The following is a 22865-nucleotide window of genomic DNA, read 5'->3' on the forward strand; positions in this document are numbered from 1 at the left end:
TCTGCACATATTAATCCTGTTAAGTTTTCTCTTCTGAATAAAATATATGCAACTTAATTAAGTCCACCATTTCAAGGTAAAATCTCCTTTTGCATACAGAGTTAGAATTCTTTATCATAACATTTTAAAGGTCAATTGTTGTTCTGTGCTTAATGACCAGTTGGGACTTCAAACATGACTTGTATTGTTGCTCTGAGCATCAAATTGACTTTACCCTGCCAGCATCCAAATACAAAGTCTGTGGTATGTGCGACTGAGCCCATGTGTGAGAATCCACACTGAAAACGTTGTTGATGTTTTGATAATGCGGTGACAACACTGACAGGGACAATCTCCTGGTGCGTGCTACATGTGAGAAAGGGCGACTTTGGACAATGTCCACACCTGATTGGGGATAGGAATTGATAAGATTTTATTTATACCAATGCCATGATCAATTCTGCTTATTGGTCTGATTCTTTATCGATCCCCTTATTGATTCCTAATCAATTTTTTTCGCTGGAAAAAGTCGGCCTGCACAAGTTTTCAACATTATGGCGACTGTTTTATTATCTGAGTCTGAACACAGTGTAGATGAAGTATGAGAATATTTGTAGGGCGATCATTTCTATTTAGTATTTCAGGTTTTTCAAAGAAAGATTCTGCTAAGCCTGCCTGCATGGAGATAATATTATTATAACATCATGTTGTAGAGCGTTTCTTCCTCCTGCCATGACTCCTTCTTGTTGCAAGTTTCCAGCAGCGTAGATGCATGAGTTTTACATTATTGTTTAAAATGTGCAGCGGTCATAAAAACATGCTGACATTGATAAAAGAAATTGATAAGCTTGGAGGTGCACGATTCCGGTTCCGATTACAATTTTTTACCGGTTCTCAACAGGAACCAGATCTTGATTCCCATCCCTACACCTGATTCAACAGACATTGTCTGAAGTTCATATCTGAAAACCACTCTGTGTAAATTTGCAATCCACTGAATAGTTCATCCCCAGCTAAAGCATGTTTAACATAAGTCTTTGCCCCTTGCTGTTAAAAACACCCCTCATTCCCCAGCTGTCCATCAAGCTATTTAAATATTAAAAGACAGTCCTGGTGGGCTGCATTTATAGAACAATCGTCTCTCCAAACAGGAAGGAGGCTTCATTCCAATCGTAGCGTGCCATTAATTTGGATTATCTGTTAATAACTAGAATTAGATCATTCACTTCTCTACAAACCCACTGTAACTGATCATGGCCACTTGAGGTCATATAACGTCCACCATCAGCAACACTTACAGAGTGACACATGAATAAATTCTGCGTGACACACACGCACACGCACACGCACACACACACGCACACGCACACACACACACACGCACGCACACGCACACGCACACGCACACGCACACAGAATCCAACTAATAGTGATCTGGAGTTATCGTGTTTACAACAGCTCTAGAAAATGTGCCAAAGATACAATCAATTCTGTAAAAATGTTCATTTTTATTTGAAAATCCTTTAAATATGTGTCAAAGGTTTCAGTTCAATAACATTATTGAAAAACACAGCATGTCCCAAGGTCATTTTCATGTCATGCCTGTACTAACAAGACGTAATACATTTTTCTCACCTAATTAAAAAAGCGCATGTCTGGACTTGCACTATGACAGGATGGTGCTAAAAAATCTCTAAAATGGGGATAGGACGGAGTGCAGTTTTGTAATTTTATTGAATAGTACAGCATTTCACAGATGAAATCACTATTAATGAAATTTACCCTTGACTGAAGGCTTCAAGTGATAGTCAAATGCAAACATTTTTGCAAGCGGACATTTAACACAAAAGATTAAACTGTTGTTAAAAAAAATGTCAACTGGGATTGATGGTTCAATTACAAAGATGCAAAAACTTTTAGAAGTATTTCATATGATGCAATAAGTACCGGCATTGATGCGTGATTAAGTGCACTTCAGCTTTACTGAACCACTGGTTCACTGTCCTTCTGTCAAAAGTGTGAAAAACATGTTTTCATCTAACTTTGAAGTATAAAAGTAATTTTTACCAAGTTATTCCAAGTTAAACTGAACAGGTGATACGACATAAGTCGGTTCCTTTCTGAGTAAATGCACTTTAGAACCCTCACAACATGCCTGACACAGGAGATGATCATGTGTCACCAAAATCCTTCAGTGGTCTGCCTGCTCATGTCCGGGAGGGTGTGACTGTGATTGAGAGGGTTAAAGGTCTCTGGGGTCCCTCACTCTGACATCCACACTGTCTATACAATCCCAGCAGTCAAACCCCCTGCTTCACATGTACATGGGTGTAATTCCCCACTCATGTGAAAAATACTCCAGCTTTACTCTGCTCTCAAAAGGGCAGCACAAAGATTTGAGATTTAAAATTTTTTTTTTAACACTGTATAAGAATTGTAATGACCAATGTTGAAATGTCATATAAAAACACTTAACAGCAATAATGAAATGTGTTGTTGTCTTTTTCAATTATGAATGAGAACTAACAAACACACACAGGAGGGCGAAAATTGGTATTTTGGGTCGAGTTTGGGAGAATCTTTTAGAGATTAGAGATATTCAACAAAATATGTGCTTTGGAATTAAATACAAGAAGTAAGTAGAAATATCACAAATAACTGATAATGAGATTGGAATTGGACGACCACTGACCCAATTTAACCTCCCAAGGAACCAAAGAACACTAAACTCAAACTGTCCCTCATGTGGAGACATTCATCTAAAGCAGGGGTGCCCAATTCCGGTCCTGGAGGGCCACTGTTTTAGGTTTCTCTCTGCTCCAACACCCCTGATCTAATGATGTGAGCGTTATCAAGCAGCCCGAAGCTCCTCATAGGTTTGAAAATTGCTTGAATCAGGTGTGTTGACCTAAAACATGCAGGACAGTGGCCCTCCAGGACCGGAATTGGGCAGCCCTGATCTAAAGCAACACCAGAGGTCCCTGTACCTGACTTTGTGAACCCCTTGTGTAGATTAAGATAAATAATTAAAAAATGCACACTGGACAATAGTCCATAGCCACATACTGTATATAAGGATGAAATAAAGGGTCCAGAAATATGCTTGTTTCCCATGTATCAGTGAAATAAATGACAGGGTGTGGTTTGGCATCACAGTGGCACAGAAAGCAAAAAGGTAACTGTGATTAAGGTGGCTGAGTTTGGACAATAACATAAAGAGCAGTGTGGTGTGCAACGAGCGACAGACAGTAAAGCACATTCAAGTTTTCATTTTCATGTAGATGGCCTAACTAACAGCCACTTGAGAGACCTTAGCGTGTTTGTTTTTTTACCATATGGAAAGTTGTGTAACGTCTGCATAGCAGAATAATGACATTGAATCCCCCCTTTCATTTCATTTTTAAAATAATATGGAACACAATACCTCAAACAGCATCATTATAGTACAGCCATTTATCTATTTACATGGTAAACCTCAATTACTTCCTCATTTACACTATAAACAATGTTTAAAATCATTTCAACTGTACATCTTTTTGGCTTACCGCTGTGAATATCATGGAATTATGCTTAATATAAGCAGGTTAAATTGGATTTTGCTTTACGAACATTAACATATATATATTTTCCCGCTATGCTGAACAAAAACATTTGCTGAACTTAAGGGATAGGACAACCCAAAAATAAAAGTAAACACACAAGTGTTGTTTTTTGAGTTAAAAGTCACTGGAACATCCAAAGCACATTTTTAAAGGCTTGTGTCAAGACCTTAAAGTCTCTGTAGCTTCTTATTAGTACCAACTGAGAAGTGGAAAATTCTTTCTTATTTAATTCAATATTACTTGAACTAAAAACAGTCATTTTCCCGTGGAATTTGGTTCGGAAACAAATAAAAACCTGTTTCATTTGGGATTAATTCTTCCCTTAAGTCACAGCCGATCACACGTCCTGCAAACATCATTCTCGCCCATCTCTCTCCAAGCTTGCGGAGACACTTCCATCAGAGTGAGGGAGGCGTCACAGGAGTCCAGGCTGAAGGTAGTCGGTGCGGAGAGGTGTCGTACTGAGCTGCATCATGCACTTCTATGGCTGTGCTGCTGTCATACATTGGAGAGCCAGAAGAGGGCACTGTGATTGAGTGAGATAGACTGGGGTAGTGGCTGCCAGACCCTCGAAGGTACTGGGAGCTGTTCATCCCCCCGTTCTGGGACACTGGAGTCAGGGGCGAGTTACTCACAGGCCACAGGCTGGTGTACGGACTGCGTAGAGACATAGATAGAAAACTTCTTACTCAGCTCTTCTTGGGATGTTTGAGATGTGCTACTCATGCAAAACTTTAAAAATGTTGTCCGTAAAGAATTTTTGATTAGTGTGGGGTCGGGTCGCACACCTTTGGTGTGTTTTTATTTAATTTAATTTAATTCCTATATCATCTCCTTTGTGTGTATGAGTTGTATTGTTATGTGTTCAGTTGGTACAATAAAAATTCACACAGAGGAATCACACAAACCTAGAGTTGGTACCAGCAGAGGGATTGTGGGACATGGACATCATGCTGGAGTGGGTTGGCATCTGAAGACTGGACCAGTTATCGTGGCTGGAAAGCATCGACAGACTCGCCGACGAGTTATCGGCGTAACCGACTACAACACAAACATAGACACCAGGGTTTAGTAGGTACACATTTGATTTCAAATATATTTGTCAGAAATCATGTTATCACTAAATATGTTGTTTTGTGATTCAGGACGTCCTGTCCCTCTGGTGTCTGTATGACACTTAAAAGTGTGAATATTCTCTCCATACATTCCTTGTCTGAAGCACCAACCATTTACAGCTCTGTGGCCTCACTCACACAAAAGCCAGAGGAATGCAAAACATTCCACGCTCAGCAACATTTGTTTGAGTTTCTTGTTAATAGCCATGGAGGAAGTGGTGTAATTCCTGGATGTGTGACGGTAAAGGGGGAAAGAGAAGACTCACTGGGCGAGTTGGTCCGATGGGCATACGGACTGTTGTAGGGGGAAGAGCGATGAGTCCTCAGGGTGGAGTAGCGCTCACAGCCGTGTGAAGGCGAGAGGGAGATGGGGCTCCCAAACTGGCTGTGAGGACTGGCAGGAGGGCAGAGAGAACCTGTGCCTGGGATAAACCAACCACCTACTTGCTCCACAAACGAGAAGAGTCATGATTAAACCACGTGAGCACCATATAACTTACAAAGTGTGACATTAAAATAAGAATGAAAAACTTACATTGGGAGTAAGTTGACTGCTGGTTTTCATTTGCATCTTCTCTCATGTCTTTGTGATCGCTTCTGGAAAAATGAAATGATGAATGAAATACTTTACATACTATTAAACCAAACCTTTACTCAACTTAAAGACATCAGTAAAATATTCTTGTGAAAACTGAATATTCTTACCTCTCCTTTGCATCTAGGAAGGCCTTGGCAAAAGGGTTGTACTTTATTTTAAGAGCAGTTATCTAAAACCGATGAAAAAATGATTAGGAATGTGGTGCGTAAAGTTTGTGCGTAAATTACGCACACGTTGAAACGCAAATTCCGCACACACAAGAACATATTGGGTTTTTTTTGTTTGGTTTTTTAAATATGTCATGGCCAACCTCTTCGTTTTGGTAAGCTGTTACTGCGATGAACTGTGTCTCTGGGAAAGAATGGCTGGTGATCATCCTCCTTGGGCCTCCAACCCGCACTATATGGATTCGTGGCTCGTACTTGTGTAAGGAATTTAACATGATCTGAAAAGCAACAGATCAACAGCAAGGTGGTCATTTCATATGCCAAATGTATATATCTATATATAAACGTGTTTTATTCTAAAATCGGGATTTTAAAAAAGAATGAACTGTTTTTATCTGAAGAAAAAAACATAGAAACCGCAACATGAAACATCCTCTCCTTACCTGACCTCCTCCGTTCAGTTTGTTGGTGAGTTTGACTTTACTAAAGGAGACGGGTGCTTTCATCCAGTGCGCCCCGAAGTTGGGAGAGTCCGGGTGGATGTACACACAGCTCGGGGTTTGAGGTTCAGGTTTTCCCCCGGGGACCCATTCACCGTTCACGTATTTCCACCTGTGGTTGTCCGCTGATACGAAGTCCAGCAAAATAGAATACATGGCGTTTGGGTCCAAACCAGAAACGTTCACTTTCAGCACCGGAAACATGCGCCTTGGTACAAAGAATAACAAAAAAGACTTGTGTTAATTGTTAAAGCGCTGTGTTTCATCTGATAGTGTATATTGTTTGTTTGCATTTATTCTCACCTGCCATTCTTAGTGACTATCATTTCATTTGTAAGATCCTTAAATTTCTGCCAAAGCTCGTTCTCATCCAGGAACACTTTCAGCTCCTTCTCCGTGGGGTCGCCCTTCTCGCTGCCGGCCTGCAGCTCACTCTCCACCGCACTGAGGAGATGGTCCACCCTGTTTTGACTGGCCTTCCCGGGACACTCGCCCGCGGCCATCCTGTCCAACAGCTCCAGGGCTGGATAGCAGTAATCAGGTCTAATTGAAACAAAATAAATATCTTTCCTCTTCATGTGTCTGCACAAAGACAGGCAGTCATCTCAGGACGCTGGACAACGTGGAAAGCTCCCAGATATATAGGCTGAAGAGAGGCTCCGTCTCAGGATGGGTGTTTGGAGCAGAGATGGTTGGCTCATCTCCTCTTTGATCTTTGCGGGCCTGCCACCGATTGGCTGGGAGCGGCCATATCACAGAGGTCCACAGGATGACAGCGTTTTGAATAAAGCAGTTTAACCTACTTTATTACATCAACCTGTAAACATTAACACTTAGATCAAAGCCACGCCTGCAGACTTACCATGGCCGGTCCTCAGTCACAGAAGGCTCACGGTTTTATTCCAGATTTCTTGATTTTTTTGTGAGAACATTTGAGGATAAAAACGTGTGAAAATTTCTTAATAAGCCAGTTTATGACATTTTCAAGAAACCTGGGATCTTGTTAGTGGGCTAACACTGTGGCAATTAGGGGATGAAAGTAAAAGTTATTCGAATAACATTAGTGAAACAAACTTTTGAAGTGCCACAAGAAACTGCTGGCTGTAAATCTACATCACCACACAGCAATTCTTATCACTGTTCATATAGTTGAATGTTATAATGGTATAACTTTATTTCAGAAAACCTACATATGTATCAAAACTTTACCACAATATAAAATGGCATTACAATAATTAAAAAAATACGAAAATATAATGCAGTATTGTTATTATTTATTTATTTAGTAATGTTATATGACAATATAAAAACATGATACTAATTGTCGTGTAAAAAAAGAAAAAGTAAAATGTATTTTTCACATTTTGTTGGATATGAATTCATCTATAGGCTGCACATTACAGATAACTAACACAATAACAACAACTATGAGGAAGGCCTGTGAAGAGATGGTGATATTTTCAGTGATCTGTGTATACTGAATAGTTCCTCCATAGCTTGAACCCACAGTCAATTATCTAAAGAGAGAAACAAAAAAATAATATGAAAAAAAAAAATACAAAATTATTAATAAATAAATAAATAAATTGGATGAATCCGATAATTTTACCTCTACATGTTTTTGTTGATACACATCTTCAATAGATAAGGGATCAGGTGTTTTATGACAGCACACTGCTGGGTCCCAAACCAGAGGCTTAAGAAGTCGGTGGCTCCTATAAAAAAACACCCACACATGCACAATGCCAATCAGTCTTTTGTCTCCAACAGACAAATTAAATACATGTTAAGCTGTTGTTTTCATGCACCTTGCTGAGGTCATCAGCTGCTGGGCACGTGAAGGTTGGTCACTCTGGGCACTTCTTGTCACTTCTTTCGGAGAGAAGAGAGGCAGCTGGGTGGTTCGGCTCGTCTCCCCCTGTTTGGAATCAATGTCTGGAAGCATCTTTGGAATTAATGAAACACATGAACTGATTTACATCCAGACAGGTAGTACCGCAGTGTCATGCTCACAAATAACTACTGGGGATTTTATTCGGTGTGATCTGTTGCCATGGTGGCTTCCAAAGGAAAAAAAAACAAATGTTAAAAGCAGACAGCTACGTGTTAGCTTCCATAGAGCTCTGTGGTGTTGTGTTGTGGCTGGTTTGTGTTACTAACCAAATCTTGGTTGCCTCGTTCCTCCTGCCAGCACAGTGAGTCTGTCTTCCTGTCCAGCAGTCTGGACCAGAGTTCACAGCAAGCAGAGAAAAACAAACCTCACTCAGTTTAAAGAGCAGTTGAAAGACTCCTTCAATAAGCTAGTGATCTCCTGTCGCCTCTTTGGTTCTTAAGGTGGCTTAAAAACTAAATGTTAACAATCCATGTAAGTGCATAATTTCCTTTATGTTTCGGCCTGTTTGCTGGATTACCAACCTTTGGGAGAAAGTCATGTTGGTTAAACAAAGATCATGCATCTGTGTCAGCCGCCTGAAGTAAACCTCTGCTTTCCTGCCCTTCTCAGGAATCTCAGGGATAATCTGTGATTGAGAGAAAGCCGTAAACATGAGCCTTTCACTCTGTTGTTCTGTGCCTGGCTACCAAAGAGGCAACATTAACGGCTGACCTACCAAATCAGGCATCTTGCTCTGGAAGTCCCTCATAAAGTTAGGCTGTAGGGTTGCAAATGTGGGGGCTTTCATCTGTGGGTGGCACATATAACATTCATCTATCATTTCCTTGTCCATTAATCATTTTATAATTTAAAATGAGACGTCCCCTAGCATAAGAGCTGAGGTTTCCATGTTGTAAAAGTCATAGGTGTCATAGCCAGTGTCATTTCCCACAGTCCAAGTGTCCTGTTTGGCGCCTCTCTCCAACACCCCACCAGCGCTAACGGTCACACTAGTCCACTTCCTGATGTGGGCCTGCAGCACCCACTGTGAATTAAAGTTATTGATCTACTGTATAGATCCCCCAGCCCATTCCCCCTATCCTCAAAGGGTAAAATGCAGGTGCAACCCAAATAAACTTCAGAGAACACATTCAAGTCTGCATTCACTTTGTTTTGCCTCTTTATAAAGCTTAAAGGGTCATAAGAGTGTGTTCACATGTTTGAACCAATCACTTTACTATCTTGTTAATCCGTCTTTTAATTTGGAGTAATGATATAGCATCAGTTTTTATGTTGTAATCATTGGTTTTACATTATTTGTATCCCTGGTGATTTTAAAATTTTAGTCTATTGACTTTTATTTATTCATTTTTAACATAGTATTGTTTTGTACTTTGTTTTGTTTTGCAAAATTGTATTTATTTTATTTATCCGTGTTTTTTTAATTTTCTGAATCGCTTTCATTACTGCTATGCATTTTTATAACATGTTGTGTAATGGATTTTTTTAATCCTGATATTCTCACTTTCCAGGCCACCCCTGATTTCCATTTGACCCAGTATAGGGTATGAAAATCAACTATGAGAGTTATAAACTTTTTCATGATCTGTTGCAATTGCACTTGTAGTTCGACATTGTTGCATGATAAAGTAGTTTCAAGTCTGGGTGATACCTGATTTTCATACTGAAATGAATGGAAGTCATATGGCAACCTTCATGTGGTGAAGCACTTTGTAAAGAAAACGAATCATTTGTGGTTAATGGTCTAAAAGATGCTGAAACACTGGTATTATAATATAATATGTTCTCATTAAATTATCCCATGTATAAAGTGTATCAAATAATTGAGGAACATGATAATAGAAAATAATTATATATTTTTCAAGTTGAGCTAACACCTCCCTTTTTTGCAGATTCATTTAATTGTATCCCCCCATATATAGTATTATTGTGAGGTAAACAAAGTTTGGTGTTGGTGGCTTCTTGACTCCAACACAGTCCCCACACATACATACATACATATAGGTGCCTCACAAACACTCAAAGCCTGAGTCGACACCCCAAGGATGTCGACAGGGGTGACCTCTCCAGCAGTGGGGGATCTGAGATGTCAGTGCAGAGCTGTGGTGAGTAATGCTCCTGCATGCCTGCTGACTTTCACCGGTCTCGTCTGACCACTGTTTGCCTTCCCCTGCACTCCCTCCAGCCAGGCTCATCCTTTGTTTGCTCAGGACCATTTTGACACAGAGGTGAGAGAAAAATGAGTCCTGTGTGCTGGTCCGTATATGCTCATCTCAGCACCTGAGCCTAACTTCATCTCCAATGAGTCGCTTTCCCCAGCCTTTACAGCTCCTGATCTCTGACATCAATGTTGAGCTTTGAAATAATGCTCTCTGACCTTATCACCTTTTAATATTATTTTTCTGTCTTCTTTCATTAATAAAAAAATGTTACATCATAATTTAATCAAATTTTCTGGTCGCTCTTTGAGTTATAGGCATGGCAATTATACTCTGATTTGTGCCCACAGTAATACGCCATACTGCTGAGTGTATTCTATCAGTGTGGGTTTGAGGAGGCAGTTGGGGGATCGGTGTTTTAGGTGTGTTTTCCTCTCACTGCCCTTGTTAAGGGGGATTACTGCTCCTGTGGTTTTGACACTAACCTTGGGAAACATTTGCTCAATTTCATCCATGTCCTGGCTGCCACTGAAGATCAGCTTTGCCTGACTCTCCCCTGAGCCAAGCCCCTTCTCTGATAACCTACACACACACACACACACACACACACACACACACACACACACACACACACACACACACACACACACACACACACACACACACACACACACACACACACACACACACACACACACACACACACACACACACACACACACACACACACACACACACACACACACACACACACACACACGCACACACACACACACGCACACACGCACACACGCACGCACGCACGCACGCACGCACGCACACGCGCACACACACGCACACACACACACACACACACATCTTTATCATCAGGTCAACTTGCTTACTGCTGTGATGTCTGACCTGCACACAAAATGTGGGGTTGGTAATATATTCCTAATGGTGTGCTACTTCTCAAGAGTAGCCATAGTGTGGTGCAGCTCACACCCAATAACACTGCACACTCGGGTGACAACACACTTTGTCTGCTGGGTGCAAACTGGCTCCAGGGAGGACTCCTGAGCAAGGCAGCGTTTACTCACAGGACAGTGCAGCAGGTAACAGATCTATACAAACAGCAGGAGCTGTGCAGGAGGCCGGTGACGGAACGAGGATGTGGACCTGTGCACTCACATATGTACAATATTAGCCCTGACGCGTTGACAGGTGACAGCGCAGAAGGTTGAGTATGAAAAACTCTGATAACTCATTCAAAATGTTGCTGAGTAACCAGACCAGCCCTGTCTTATGTACATTTTCCACTCATTGAAGTCAATTTATAGTAATAGACATGGTATGTTCTGGTCAATCTAATTTTGTAGACCTGTAATGCATGCTTGTGAAATTCAACATGTTGAAGAGATTATGACCAGATGGCCACAAAGATAGGAAATTGCTGCCTCAACTCTCCAATAAATCATATCAGTTAATAATAAACCTATAAATAGCCACTAAGCACAACAGATTGGATGAATTGGCTTGTTATTTAAAAACATAAACAAGGACTCCACCCACTCCATATTTCGGCTTCAGCTCTAATTGCTTTTACTTTGGGTATTTCTTATGGATGTGGGGAATGTGCCTATGGCACTGTGGGATTGGGGGTGGAGTGGGGGGTGGTGGTGGATGGCTGTATTGCCATGTTTGTCTATGGAGCGGTGAGATTTCACACTGATGGAGGACTTGTCAGCGCAAGCCTTCACTCGCCTTCTTACTAAGTTCCTAATGTCTCCATAGCCAATGTGCTAACATCATACATGCTACTACCAAACAGAGTTCAAACCCAATTAACAACAAGGGTGACACTGTTCTGTTATGCGTTCACAACATGTAAACACAAAGGAGGCTGAGATTGATAGGAGCAGGTGCAAACATGTAAAGTGGATCTGAACACCGTGCCGTGGATTACTTTGGATTAGATGCAAAAACAGTGGTGTAGTAGGCAATCATTTGTGAATTTGTATTTGAAACTAAGAGTACTTTGTTAATCTCCCGCTGTTGAGTGTTGTATAAGGAGACAATCGCAGAAAGTCTTCACAACTATGGAAAAAGAGAAGCTTTTGAGAGTTTTTTTATGTGGAAGATACTTCAGTTAATGTGCTTCAAACAGAAAAGGCAATGATTTTCAGAAGTAACTTTGGATATACTCGCTGCTGGAATTCAGGATTTTAAAAACTTGAAATAGTAAAACTATTGAAACAGTTGATCTTGGTATCTATCTAGAGTTAATGAAAGAAGTTGAACTGGCAGTTAAAATGGAAGTCCTGATAGAAGCATTAGTGTCAATTTAAGAGTAAGTGCTAAGTGTAAGCTAAGGTAAAAGTGCTAAAAGAAGTTGAAGTGCGAACACAGTCAATATTAGGTGACAATTTTATCTGGAAGTGTCCTGAAACATGATGTTAAAACTGAAGCATATGTAGTAGATATTTTTGAGTTGCTAGTGAGCTAATGATGAGTGGACACAACAGGCTCTCAGATGATCTCTTCCACTTTTTGGTAAATGGAGCGCTGTTTGCCTGGAAGCCCATGAAACTTTAAATGAGAAGGAACTTTTCAGACAGTTCAACATCTGCCCACAGTGCTGGCATGAAGTAACACCACTGGCCCAATTGCTATATCTCTTTTGTAGAGGACATAATTACGACATTTTCCCCTGGATGATGTTTGTCAGAGTCAAAGCGCCTGTCTAAGGAGGCGAGTCCCCACAACAGAGAGGTCAGATTGTATTTGGTCATCTCACTTCTACGTGAGTAATCGCCTCTCTCCTTCAGGAGGGTCCATGCTAAACAAGCCTCCAGTGGAACTGGTGTTTGTTCTTAAAGGCAGTACAAACAGAGCTCCAGAGTGCTCACAGTTTTAGGGCCCATCCACATGAGAACACGTTTTCCTGTAAGCGCACATTTTTAGTATTGGTTAGGCCAATCATTCACACCCAGCCGGCGTTATCGGAGTCTGAAAACTCACATAACAACAGTGCTGCTGCGTGGAGAGAGACACGCACCTATAGACTGAACTGTACTCTGAGCGGCTGCATGGGAATGAATAAGGCCGACCATATATTCCTCCCTTTACCTTGATAGTCTGAATAAGTCGCTAGTTGCTTTTTATAAATAAAGTTGCTAAGAAGGTGTGACAAGTCATTAAATCTAGTGAGACAGTGCCCGCCTGTGAGTGCTTTGGGCCGGGGAAGGGGCTCAGCAGCGTCCGCTGCTCGTAGAGGACAGTAACTTTAGAGTGATTTGTGCATCAGAGTCCCCAAAACACCACAAAAGTCTCCAATAACACCAGAAATAGTCGACAGATTTCTCTCTAGGTTGGATGAGGATTTGGGAAGTGGCCAGATTTAGCGATGAACTCGCTGCAGGTGTTTGTATCATAGCCTACATAGCGTCTTCTTCTCCATTGTTGGTGTATTTCTGTGGCAGTTATAGAACCACATAGAATAGAATCGAATAGAATTGCAACATCAAGCCCTGGCTTGTGTATTACAGCGTTTTTAGTCGGTTTCACTGGTTTCATGTGGACGCAGATATTTTTTAAGCCGAAGCCGTGTGGACGGAAAACTTTTTAAGAATGACGGAGAAAAAAAAGTTGTTTTCTATTGTGTGGACGTACCCTCCCTCTCAGCAAGAAAGCAAATAAGCTTATGTCCTAAAATGTTGAACCATTGCTTTAAAATAACTGAATGTAATAGTAGTAGTAGTAGTAACAGTAGCAGTAAATAATAATCATTTTGGAAAAATATATTACTTGTCTGAAATTATTATGTGGGTCTTGAATGAAGTCCCCACTGAAATATGAGATGCAGGAGAAAAAAAGTAATGCACACCGATATTAAAAGACAATATTTTTTCAATAACTGGAATTTTTACTGTACTTTATGAAAAGGAGAAGTGGGTATGGAAGTTTCTTTTTCAACTTATGACTAAAAGAGACAGATGTGCGAGAAAAAGGCAGACTAATTACAGTATAGGTAGTCTCCACCTGGGAACGTCCTCATGTCCTCTGTCTTCAGCAGTGCAGGGATGTTTTTCTGATGACTTGCATTGAATCATCACATCAGCTGCAGGTCTGCTTCCCATCACTGATAATGTTAGATAAATACACACATGCAAAGTCACATCTATTGTTCTCCATAATAGATCTAGAAAGTAGTTTGTTTTTCTATCAAACCGTAACTCAACTCCTTTTCCTGACACCCTCCAGACTTTTGTGTAGCTCTGACGGGGGACTGTTATATGTGATGGACCTATAAAACTCCTCCAAGTCGTGGTGTGTCTTCAGATGTCCATGTGCTGCTAACTGCTTCTGAAGGTCAAAGATCTCAGAAAAAGACACAATGACAAAACACTTTAATGAATGTCACAGTGAGGGATACAATGTGGATCAATGAGAGCGGATTAAAGTCAGATATCATACTTAAAGTGCTGGGAAAAAACCTACCAGGTAATAGCTGGTTTTGGGAAGGGACTTCAGGTATGAGTCATCATGCTGCAGCTTAGAGAAGGGCAACTTCTTCTTCTTCTTCTTCTTAACAAAAAGAGGAAAAGAGAAGGCCGACAGACAGTCCAGGAAGGACAGAGAGAGAGAGAGGGTACTGTGGGAATGGAGATTTTAAGTAAGCCTCCCTTGTTTCAGGGTCTACAGAGTACACAGAACAAATGAGAGGTAAACACGCAGCCACAGGAAGCCATTAACAGCAGCAAAGACCAATTAGGCCCCAGCAGGTGTTCTTGCCTTTGCCTGCTTTGGTCCTGCCTCACCTCTGTGTCTCTGGATCTTAGCTGAGGAAACAAGGGGTAGTTTCATTTGCTCAGCAATTTGAAGCAAAGGATTTCTACTGGAGAGCCTCAATAGTCCTTTATTGTGCTCTTTTTGTCTCCCCCACCAAGTGCAAGTCCTTAGAGAGGACAATTACATCCTCCTGAAGAAGCTCAACTTTTACAGGAGGGGAAGATAAGACAGGATCTCTCTCATGTTAGACCCCCCTCTATGCAGGCACTCTCTAAAGCGTATTGCTCTTTTCACACTCAGAACGTCAGAACGGAGACGAGACAGTCAAAATCAAAGTCAACCACAGCAGCTATGGCACAAGGAGACTGATATAAAAGAACAGGAAATAAAATTTGAAAAAATAAGGAGGAACGAATATGGAGGCAAAAAAAATGCCACAAATTTGAGTTTTGAAACGTCACCATTACTAAACCCTTATTGTTGACATTTAGATTGAACTTAAATACCACTGGGCTCAAGGAATTGACATATTTTACATGGAAAATAAGCTATCTGAATTTATCATTTGAATGACCCTTTTTCATATTCTCAGAGGATCCAAAATGGGACTTTAAGTATTGTTCACCAATTTAGACAAATAAAGCACCCAAAGTTTGAAAACCTTTTATTTAAAGCAAGTAAGATTGGTGTTTTTTTTATAATGAGAATGCATCAAATGTGAACTCAATGTGACAATGATACAAGGGGAAAGGTTCTTGTGGTAATTAACCTACAGAAAGAAAAGTCACCATATTTGTTTTGCAAATCTGTGTTTTCCGCTGCTGTCACTGCCTTATATTCATGTGTTCCACCTCGTCATCTGTCCCAGCAAATCAATCTCTATCCTTACTTTTGGCCATCTATTTTCTGTGTATTCAATTTATATTCATGATTTTCAACAACAAATGGTCACGTGATGTACATTTTCAGACGTGTTAACATGGACAGAGATTATTTCCGATGTGAGCTAAAATGCTTGTGTGTTGTTCATTTTGAAACACTGTTTTAGAATAGAAAACTGAGTAGTGTGGATACAGCCAAAGTTTCAAACGTTCCTCTTTGCCTCCTTCAGATACAAATGTAAATGCAAAGCTCATGTGCTCATCAATCCCAATAATTATGACCTTGTCACAGTCTTCTAATACTGCCGCCACATAAAGAGAGGCATGCCAAGTGTTCACAAGTGTGCCCGACTTTTTGAGCCTGCCCTAGGATAAAAATAAACATTTCTATAAATCAAATGTATTCTTAAATGAATGAAAAATAAATAAACAAAGGAGACATATGGAAACAGTAAACTGGCAAAAAGCTCAACACGGTTGAGGGATATCAGGGATAGCAACAACCAAGGTGTTTAATATATTTATATTTAATGTTTTAAAGACTATGATCCTTAATATAAATACTATCACTACAAAGAAAAACACTTATCTCACATTTGGAACCATTGTGAATGTGAATATCAGATTCTTTACCTCAGCAAATCTTGAAATCAAAAATAGAAGTTTTGCAACCTTAGACTGAATGATTTACCTGCTCAGTTTGATGCTCTGACTTTGCTCTGGCTGCCTCGTCCCTCTGCTGCAGCAGTAATCTTTGTGAGTGGACCTTATCTTTGAGAAGGGCGGCATAGCGGCGACAGACAGCATCCCGGAGACGGTGCACGTTACGGTAGGCCTCTAGATGGCGCTGGAGGATAAAGACAGAAAATGAAGGGTGCTGACTGAAAGGAAATTCACTAAAAGGAAGCTCTGTCTGAGTATGCAGGCAGAGAGCAGTGTTTCACAATAGGCTACAGTTAAGGAGATGATGAAAATATGGATTACTGTTCAAAAAGCAGTGGATATTTGTTTCTACAACGTTCTTTCTCTGCATCATTGTGTGTTGAAGCTGATGACTAGCACCAGTGTTTTAGTGACAAAGTATCTAAAACTGATACTTATAAGTGGTACAGTATTCATCCACCTGCTCGAGCTGAGCCTGATGCCGGTCCTTGACTTCTTGGTCCAGGTCTGGACCGCTGTCAGGCATTGCCTTCCTCCTCCGGGGCTCGGCTTTGACTTCATGTCTTGCCTATCAACAGTAAAGACCCAATTTAGATGCTGTGGGAGTGAATCAGTCAGTTTGCCTGAAGATTAAAAAAAAAAAAAAGATGCATTTTTGATAATCCCTTTCGTCTGCCAACAACCACCTCCCACACAACAGCCTGACGTTGTGTTCTTGCAATACACACACACACACACACAAAAAAAGATATGCAGGAGGAATATGCCCACCTCCTCTATTACAAAGCCCTCACCCCTTTTCCGGTCTCTAGAAAACAATTTTGTAAGGCTGTGATCTGCCCTACGAATAACACTGGGAAAACAGTGTCCTTATTTAATCCTGCAGACTGACACCCAACAGATGTTGTAGAGGAAGGATTTACAGACAGATTTCAACAACTACATCTTGAGGCAAATGGGGTCTTGTCTATAAAGAGTATAAAGGGCAAATATAAGATGAAAAGGCGTGCAAAATGTGGAGCATGTTATCAAAGAATGCAAGGCTAATGGGTGTCTGCATGCATGCCAAAGCAGATTAAACATGCTACCTTTTATAACCCTTAAATGAAGAATGTAACATGCTTGAGATTTTATTGGATGACTGTACTCTGATCCAAGTCTCCTCTCTGAGGTCGCCCTGCCTCTGGGAAATGCCTTGTTCTTAACAGGCTGCCACTAACAGGACCACATTACTGAGGTTTATGGGGTCTGTTCAGGAAGTGTCTGCTTTGTCCTTTTCTCACAAAAGCTGCTGGAAACGTGGGATTTATCAGTTCCGTTGCCACAGTAATTCTGTCGTGGCAGAGCAAAAGGGACCTGCCGTTCTTTTGCTCTCACTGCTGTGTGCAAAGTGTCAATGACGGGGCTAAGGCAGCATCCATCTGCGCTCCCTGCCACTATAAATCAGAGGAGGATAATGCAGCTGTCCTGCATCAGCCATCATGACAATGCAGTGAGGTGGACAGAAGCCTGCAGCCATTTCTTTTTATTTGATTTATTTAACTCCTGATCTATGAAGAAAAGGATAGAAACATTGCATACAAACCTAGAAAATACAGACATTTGATGCTGCAGGGGTAAATAGAAGCACTTGTGGCACAGGATGAAAAGACAGAGCTGAAAAGAGAGGGGTGGAGTTAACAACTCCAAATGCGAAAGACCTTGACTTTGGAAAAAAAAAGCATTTCCACTTGTAACCAAGCCGACCGACTGAACTTGTTGCCAGGTCCTTCTTTAAATTCTACTTTTCCTGTTGAATAATTGTATTTGAGGCGCTTCAGACAAAATAATGCAGCTCTCTCTCACTCCCAGCACAGTCATGAATAGCTCAGCTTCAGGCCTGAACCAGACAGAAATGAATACCAGAGAGAGGCACATAAACAAGGCCACAATTGAGATGACACAATAGAGGAGGATTACACAACTCTGGATGCAGAGCCAGTGGACAATTTCATCACGGGAGAACCAAACGGGTCTTGGTACCCACTGTACTGGCTTAGCCATGATCTCAGTCTACAACATGCGACAGTAAAACCACTTTGTTACACTAAATGAGAACATCTATTCAGGACAAGACGCTCTGTCCTGGCAGCTTGTTTGTTTACTCTCATGACATAAACCAGAAACGAGAAATGTAGTGTCATCTACTGGACCACTATAAAACCTCATACTAGGACACATATTTGACACCTGATTAATTACTCTATATATCTAAATATGAAACTCTCAGTGCTAATGAGCGGTTCATTTAAAATACCTTTCTGACACCAACAGTCAATAAGTTTGCATCCGAAATTGAGGGTGGAGTGCTTGATTGACGAAGGCCTTCGCTCTCAGATCTCATGGCAAATCCACTATTGAGGTGACCTTTAGAGAAAAGATTGTTAACTTGTTGGCATGGAATTCCTAAATAATATCAAACAACGATATTACCTGAGGTTATAAGCAATCCTTCAAAAATAGCTTACCATTTATTGGTGCGTGGGCTTTCCAAACACACTTTGTTGTGGCTTTAAAGTGTACCTCGCTCGAGTAAAACTCTGGTTACCAAGTTACAGAGAACAATGGACACGAGTAAAACCTTATTGCAGGGAACATCTACATACACACAAACACACACATTTTAGATAGGTTTGTAACCCTGCGCGCAGATTTTATTTGTGTCCAAGGCTTGCATGTGAGTGTAGTTTCCTCAAAGTTTCCCTTGACTCAGTACAATAAAACATTGGCCGAAGAGAACCAACAAACTCTTTAACTGTGGTTTATTGTTTTTTGCTCTTTTGCACTCACTTTCCAAACACTCAGTTGGTCCTTGACCAGCTCTATTTTCCCTGAGCAGTACATGAAGTTCATTATAGAATGTGGTTCTTTCTTGCTCACATGAGTATGGGAATGTCAGGATTTAAACCCTCCGTTTAAACTGTGAATACCTTTGCTGTCAACCATATAGTTCTGACACTTCACCCAGATTAATGGTAGCAAAACTATGTATCTCTGGCCGCTACATGCATTGTTCTGTTTGATATTACAAAAGTAAAGCAGACTGGAGGTAATTTCCTGAAGGGATCATGCACCTGGGCCCCACAGTACAGTGGTCAACCCTGATTAACAGGAAATCTAAGAAGCTTAGAAACACTAATGCCCCAAATGGCCTCAGGTAGCAACAGTGGCAACAAAAGAGCCTTTAAAGTACAGTCTGGGAACTGGCCAGAAGTGTAAAATAAATCTAAATGACTGCAAACCAGCATCATGTAAAGAGAGGCACACCACAAGTCAGCTTTTAAAGGATTCAAAAGGGTCAGTGACACTTGCATAATTCTAAAAAAAACATTTTTACTTCAAATGGCATAAAATCATCAGTTGAGAAAACGCTAGACAGTACAAATATTGAGTAAATGTTAAATACTGTACATCGCTGATAAATCCCAACAAAGGATATACCCCTCTTATTAGAGGAAAAAAATAAACAGTCCAGTTTAGTTTCAGCAGCAGGCGCATATACAGCTCTGTGTTTTTGACAGCGTATTGTTCTCCAACACAAAGGAACGGTTTCGCGTCCCTTTACGCAATCCCCTCTGCCAATCCACAGGCGCCCCACTGAAAACAAAAACCATGTGCAAAGGACGAGAATATTAAGGTATTCAGTTCAAGCTTTAACAAAACATCTAACAGGCATTTTACTCGCAAAGCAACTTCCCTGTGAACCATAAGGAGCACTGTTGGCTGAGTCACAGCTGCAATCAAGCTTTAAAATCGTAAATTTGTTGAGGAGCTTGAATGTGTAATGTCCTCTTATTCCAGTGCAATTTACCGTGTCGTTTTTGTTTGAAAACAATGACAAATTGGCATTCCTCTGGAGTGGATTTTCTCCCTTTTGTTGCATACCTTTAATTTACAAGACTCAAATTTAAGATGCCACTGCAGCAGACCTACATTGGTGCACATACTTTTCAAAAGTTCATCATCACTCCAATCCGCTGTCTAACAAATAAACGAAAGATCAAAAGTCAGGTGTCAGCAGCCTTTAAGGTGCGGGAGTGCAGAAAGTTTATCGACTTTTCCCAAAGCAGCGGCATTTTCGACCCCTTTGAGCCACTCTTTACATTTTCTCACAACAGTCTCATCAACGTCTCCATCCTCTTCTTCATACTCCACATCGTCGTATTTGTATTGATCATTTAAAAGAGATATTTTAACGATGGCAGTGATGTCCTGCTCGGTGCTCTCCGCTTTGGCGACAGGAGCGCAGCCCTTGGACGATCCGTGCGTCTTTTTGGATGGAAAGACTCGCCTGTGCCGAAAGTCCGCGGAGGCGCAACACTTTTGTTGTTTCGCCATCATCTGCTTTTCTAGATTTCGTTTTTGGATGACAAGAATGGCTTCAGGGGTAAGACTGAGGGTAAACTGGATCTCCTTCTTCCCTTCCTCTTTGCCGTGGAGGTGTCTGGCGGAGTCCATGGAGCTGGATCGCCTGACTCCTTCAGATGAGTCCTGAGGTTTGGGTAACGTCAGCCAGGAGCTCTTTCCCTTGGTCTCCTGACCAGCTACCGCCTTCTGACCTGGGCTTTTAGTCTTCTCTTGCATGGCTTTTCGCCCCAAATTCCTTAAATTCGCCGATGTCCAAGAACTGGACTGTTTCTCCTTATCAGATCCCCCTTTCTCTCCGCCGGATTTGCTGGTTAGCTCAGTGTGAGGAGGCACTCCGTTGGCTTTCTTTTTCCCAAATAGTTCCCTGCCGGGAGAGGAGATCCGCTGATGGAGGCTGATAGGCGGAAAAGGCATTTTTGCGGCTGGAAGCGATCAAGATACAAAAACGTGCAAATGTTCAAGGTGCAGACGAGGAAGGCCTGCGCAAAGCGATGAGCGGCGCTTTGCTGGCATACTCCAACAGCGAGGTGGAGAGAGGATGTAGTGCACCTGTTGTCTACTATGATTGGAGTTCAACTGGTGCACAAACACACACGGCCTGGCTGCTTTATGATGGAGCTAGCAGGAAGGCGTGGTCATGAGGCGCACCAAACAAAGCCAGGAAAAGCTGTGGTGATGTCATTCCATCATTTCCAACAACTTCCTGAAGCGATGAGGCACATCCACCTCATGTTCCTATCATCTTTTCTCACAGCGCCTCTCTGCTGTTTTAGTCAGTGGAAACACATGCTCAGATTGTTTCATAGATAATTTGCATGAAAAAGTGATATATTTCTAACTTAAAGGTCCCACATTATGTTCTTTTTTTAAAGCTTCATACTTGTATTTTGGGTTTCTACTGAAAAGTGTTCACATGCTTTAATATAACCCCCCCACACACACACACATTTTTTCTCATACTGTCTGTTAGTATATACCTGTATTCACCCTTTCTTTGAACACTGCGTTTTAGTGACTGTCTCTTTAAGCCCCCCTCCTGAAAAACCCCAGTGTGCTGATTGGTCAGCGTTTCCGGGTCTTCAGCATTTGGTCTTTCCCCAGTTAAGGGGATAATGGATTACTGAAGTTCTCCCAGTATACATGAATGGGAAAATGGCGGGAGTAACTCCGATACACTAGGTAGCGTTCCGCCAACAAACAGCTGGACAGAATACACTTTACCTTTGTCAAAATCACAAACGGCCGACTTTTGGACAGTTTTTTTTCACATTGTTTCCTGCGCCATTGCTTCCTGATTTATTCTAGTTCAGAAACCACTGCCGCGGAGCATGCGCAGATGAGAAACCCGATATTAATTTGAGAAGGCTGTTTACATGCACGAATGATGGCGGTACTGAAGTAGTTCTCTATAGGTCTGTTAACCAGGCTATGAGAACTCCTTACCCGGGGGTACGGTGTCTACATGTTGTTTGAAAAACCAGGGTATGCCCTTAACCTGAATATAATCGTGATTTTAAACTTCATGTAAACGCACTGTGTATCACCAGGGAATGACTGTAGCAGCACTTTCTAACTATATATAGTTGTGACATCAAAACTGTGCAAAATCCTGGCAGCATGTTTAAAGGCAGTTTCTGAATACAGGCTGTGTGTATTTCTCTGTGGATGATGCATTTTGATACTTACACAGTATTTTTATATAACCTCCATCTGCTTTATAATAAAATACATGGACATCTAATTTACTTAATCACAAGATGGGGCCTTTAAATGTGACTAATTTATCACATATTGTAAATAATTAAATTGACAGCAACGGACACATTCATTAAAATACTGTGAATAATAGATACATGTATACTGTACATGTACATAATGTATGCTACATTCTTCACTTAAAGGCGTCCAATAGCTGTGAATATACAGTACCTTGCAAATGTCATAAAGATACCGTTTGGTCCTTGGTGCTGTAAGATAACCCTGCCTGTCCTTGAACCAACAAAACATGTCATTGAACAATCCTTTCAGTAAGTCAATATAGTCTCAAATATCAATTAACTGACGTATATAGATGGTCGGTTGGTGTTCTTTCAGCCATGCAGCCTATGAAAGGCATCTAGGGGAATGCAC

At 41.1% G+C, this 22865-nt stretch overlaps 2 protein-coding genes across 2 annotated transcripts; both read right to left on the reverse strand.

Moving 5' to 3' along the window:
- Positions 1 to 3851: 3851 nt before the first annotated feature.
- On the reverse strand, positions 3852 to 6476 carry tbxtb (T-box transcription factor Tb). Its single transcript, XM_083923440.1, has 8 exons — positions 6265 to 6476; positions 5905 to 6169; positions 5605 to 5739; positions 5402 to 5463; positions 5232 to 5293; positions 4963 to 5139; positions 4490 to 4622; positions 3852 to 4238 (listed from the first exon to the last, which is right to left on the reverse strand). The coding sequence occupies exons 1-8, from the start codon at positions 6462 to 6464 to the stop codon at positions 3980 to 3982; spliced, it is 1293 nt and encodes a 430-aa protein (XP_083779566.1). The 5' UTR covers positions 6465 to 6476; the 3' UTR covers positions 3852 to 3979.
- A 13905-nt stretch (positions 6477 to 20381) lies between these two features.
- On the reverse strand, positions 20382 to 21149 carry prr18 (proline rich 18; the record flags this gene model as incomplete). The annotated part of the gene is made up of 1 exon (XM_083922635.1): positions 20382 to 21149. One exon carries the CDS (start codon positions 21147 to 21149, stop codon positions 20382 to 20384), a length of 768 nt encoding a protein of 255 aa, XP_083778761.1.
- Between the last annotated feature and the right edge of the window lie 1716 nt (positions 21150 to 22865).

The sequence above is a fragment of the Echiichthys vipera genome, assembly GCF_963691815.1.
Source record: "Echiichthys vipera genome assembly, chromosome: 11".
NCBI classification, from domain to species: Eukaryota; Metazoa; Chordata; class Actinopteri; order Perciformes; family Trachinidae; genus Echiichthys; species Echiichthys vipera.

Excerpts from the sequence above, each read along its gene's own strand:
- tbxtb (XM_083923440.1), bottom strand. The coding sequence starts at position 6,464 with ATGGCCGCGGGCGAGTGTCCCGGGAAGGCCAGTCAAAACAGGGTGGAC. Across the intron at positions 6,170-6,264 it reads ATAGTCACTAAGAATGGCAG|GCGCATGTTTCCGGTGCTGA; the intron begins GTGAGAATAAAT and ends CTTTGTACCAAG. Across the intron at positions 5,464-5,604 it reads CAGCTTACCAAAACGAAGAG|ATAACTGCTCTTAAAATAAA; the intron begins GTTGGCCATGAC and ends CATCGGTTTTAG.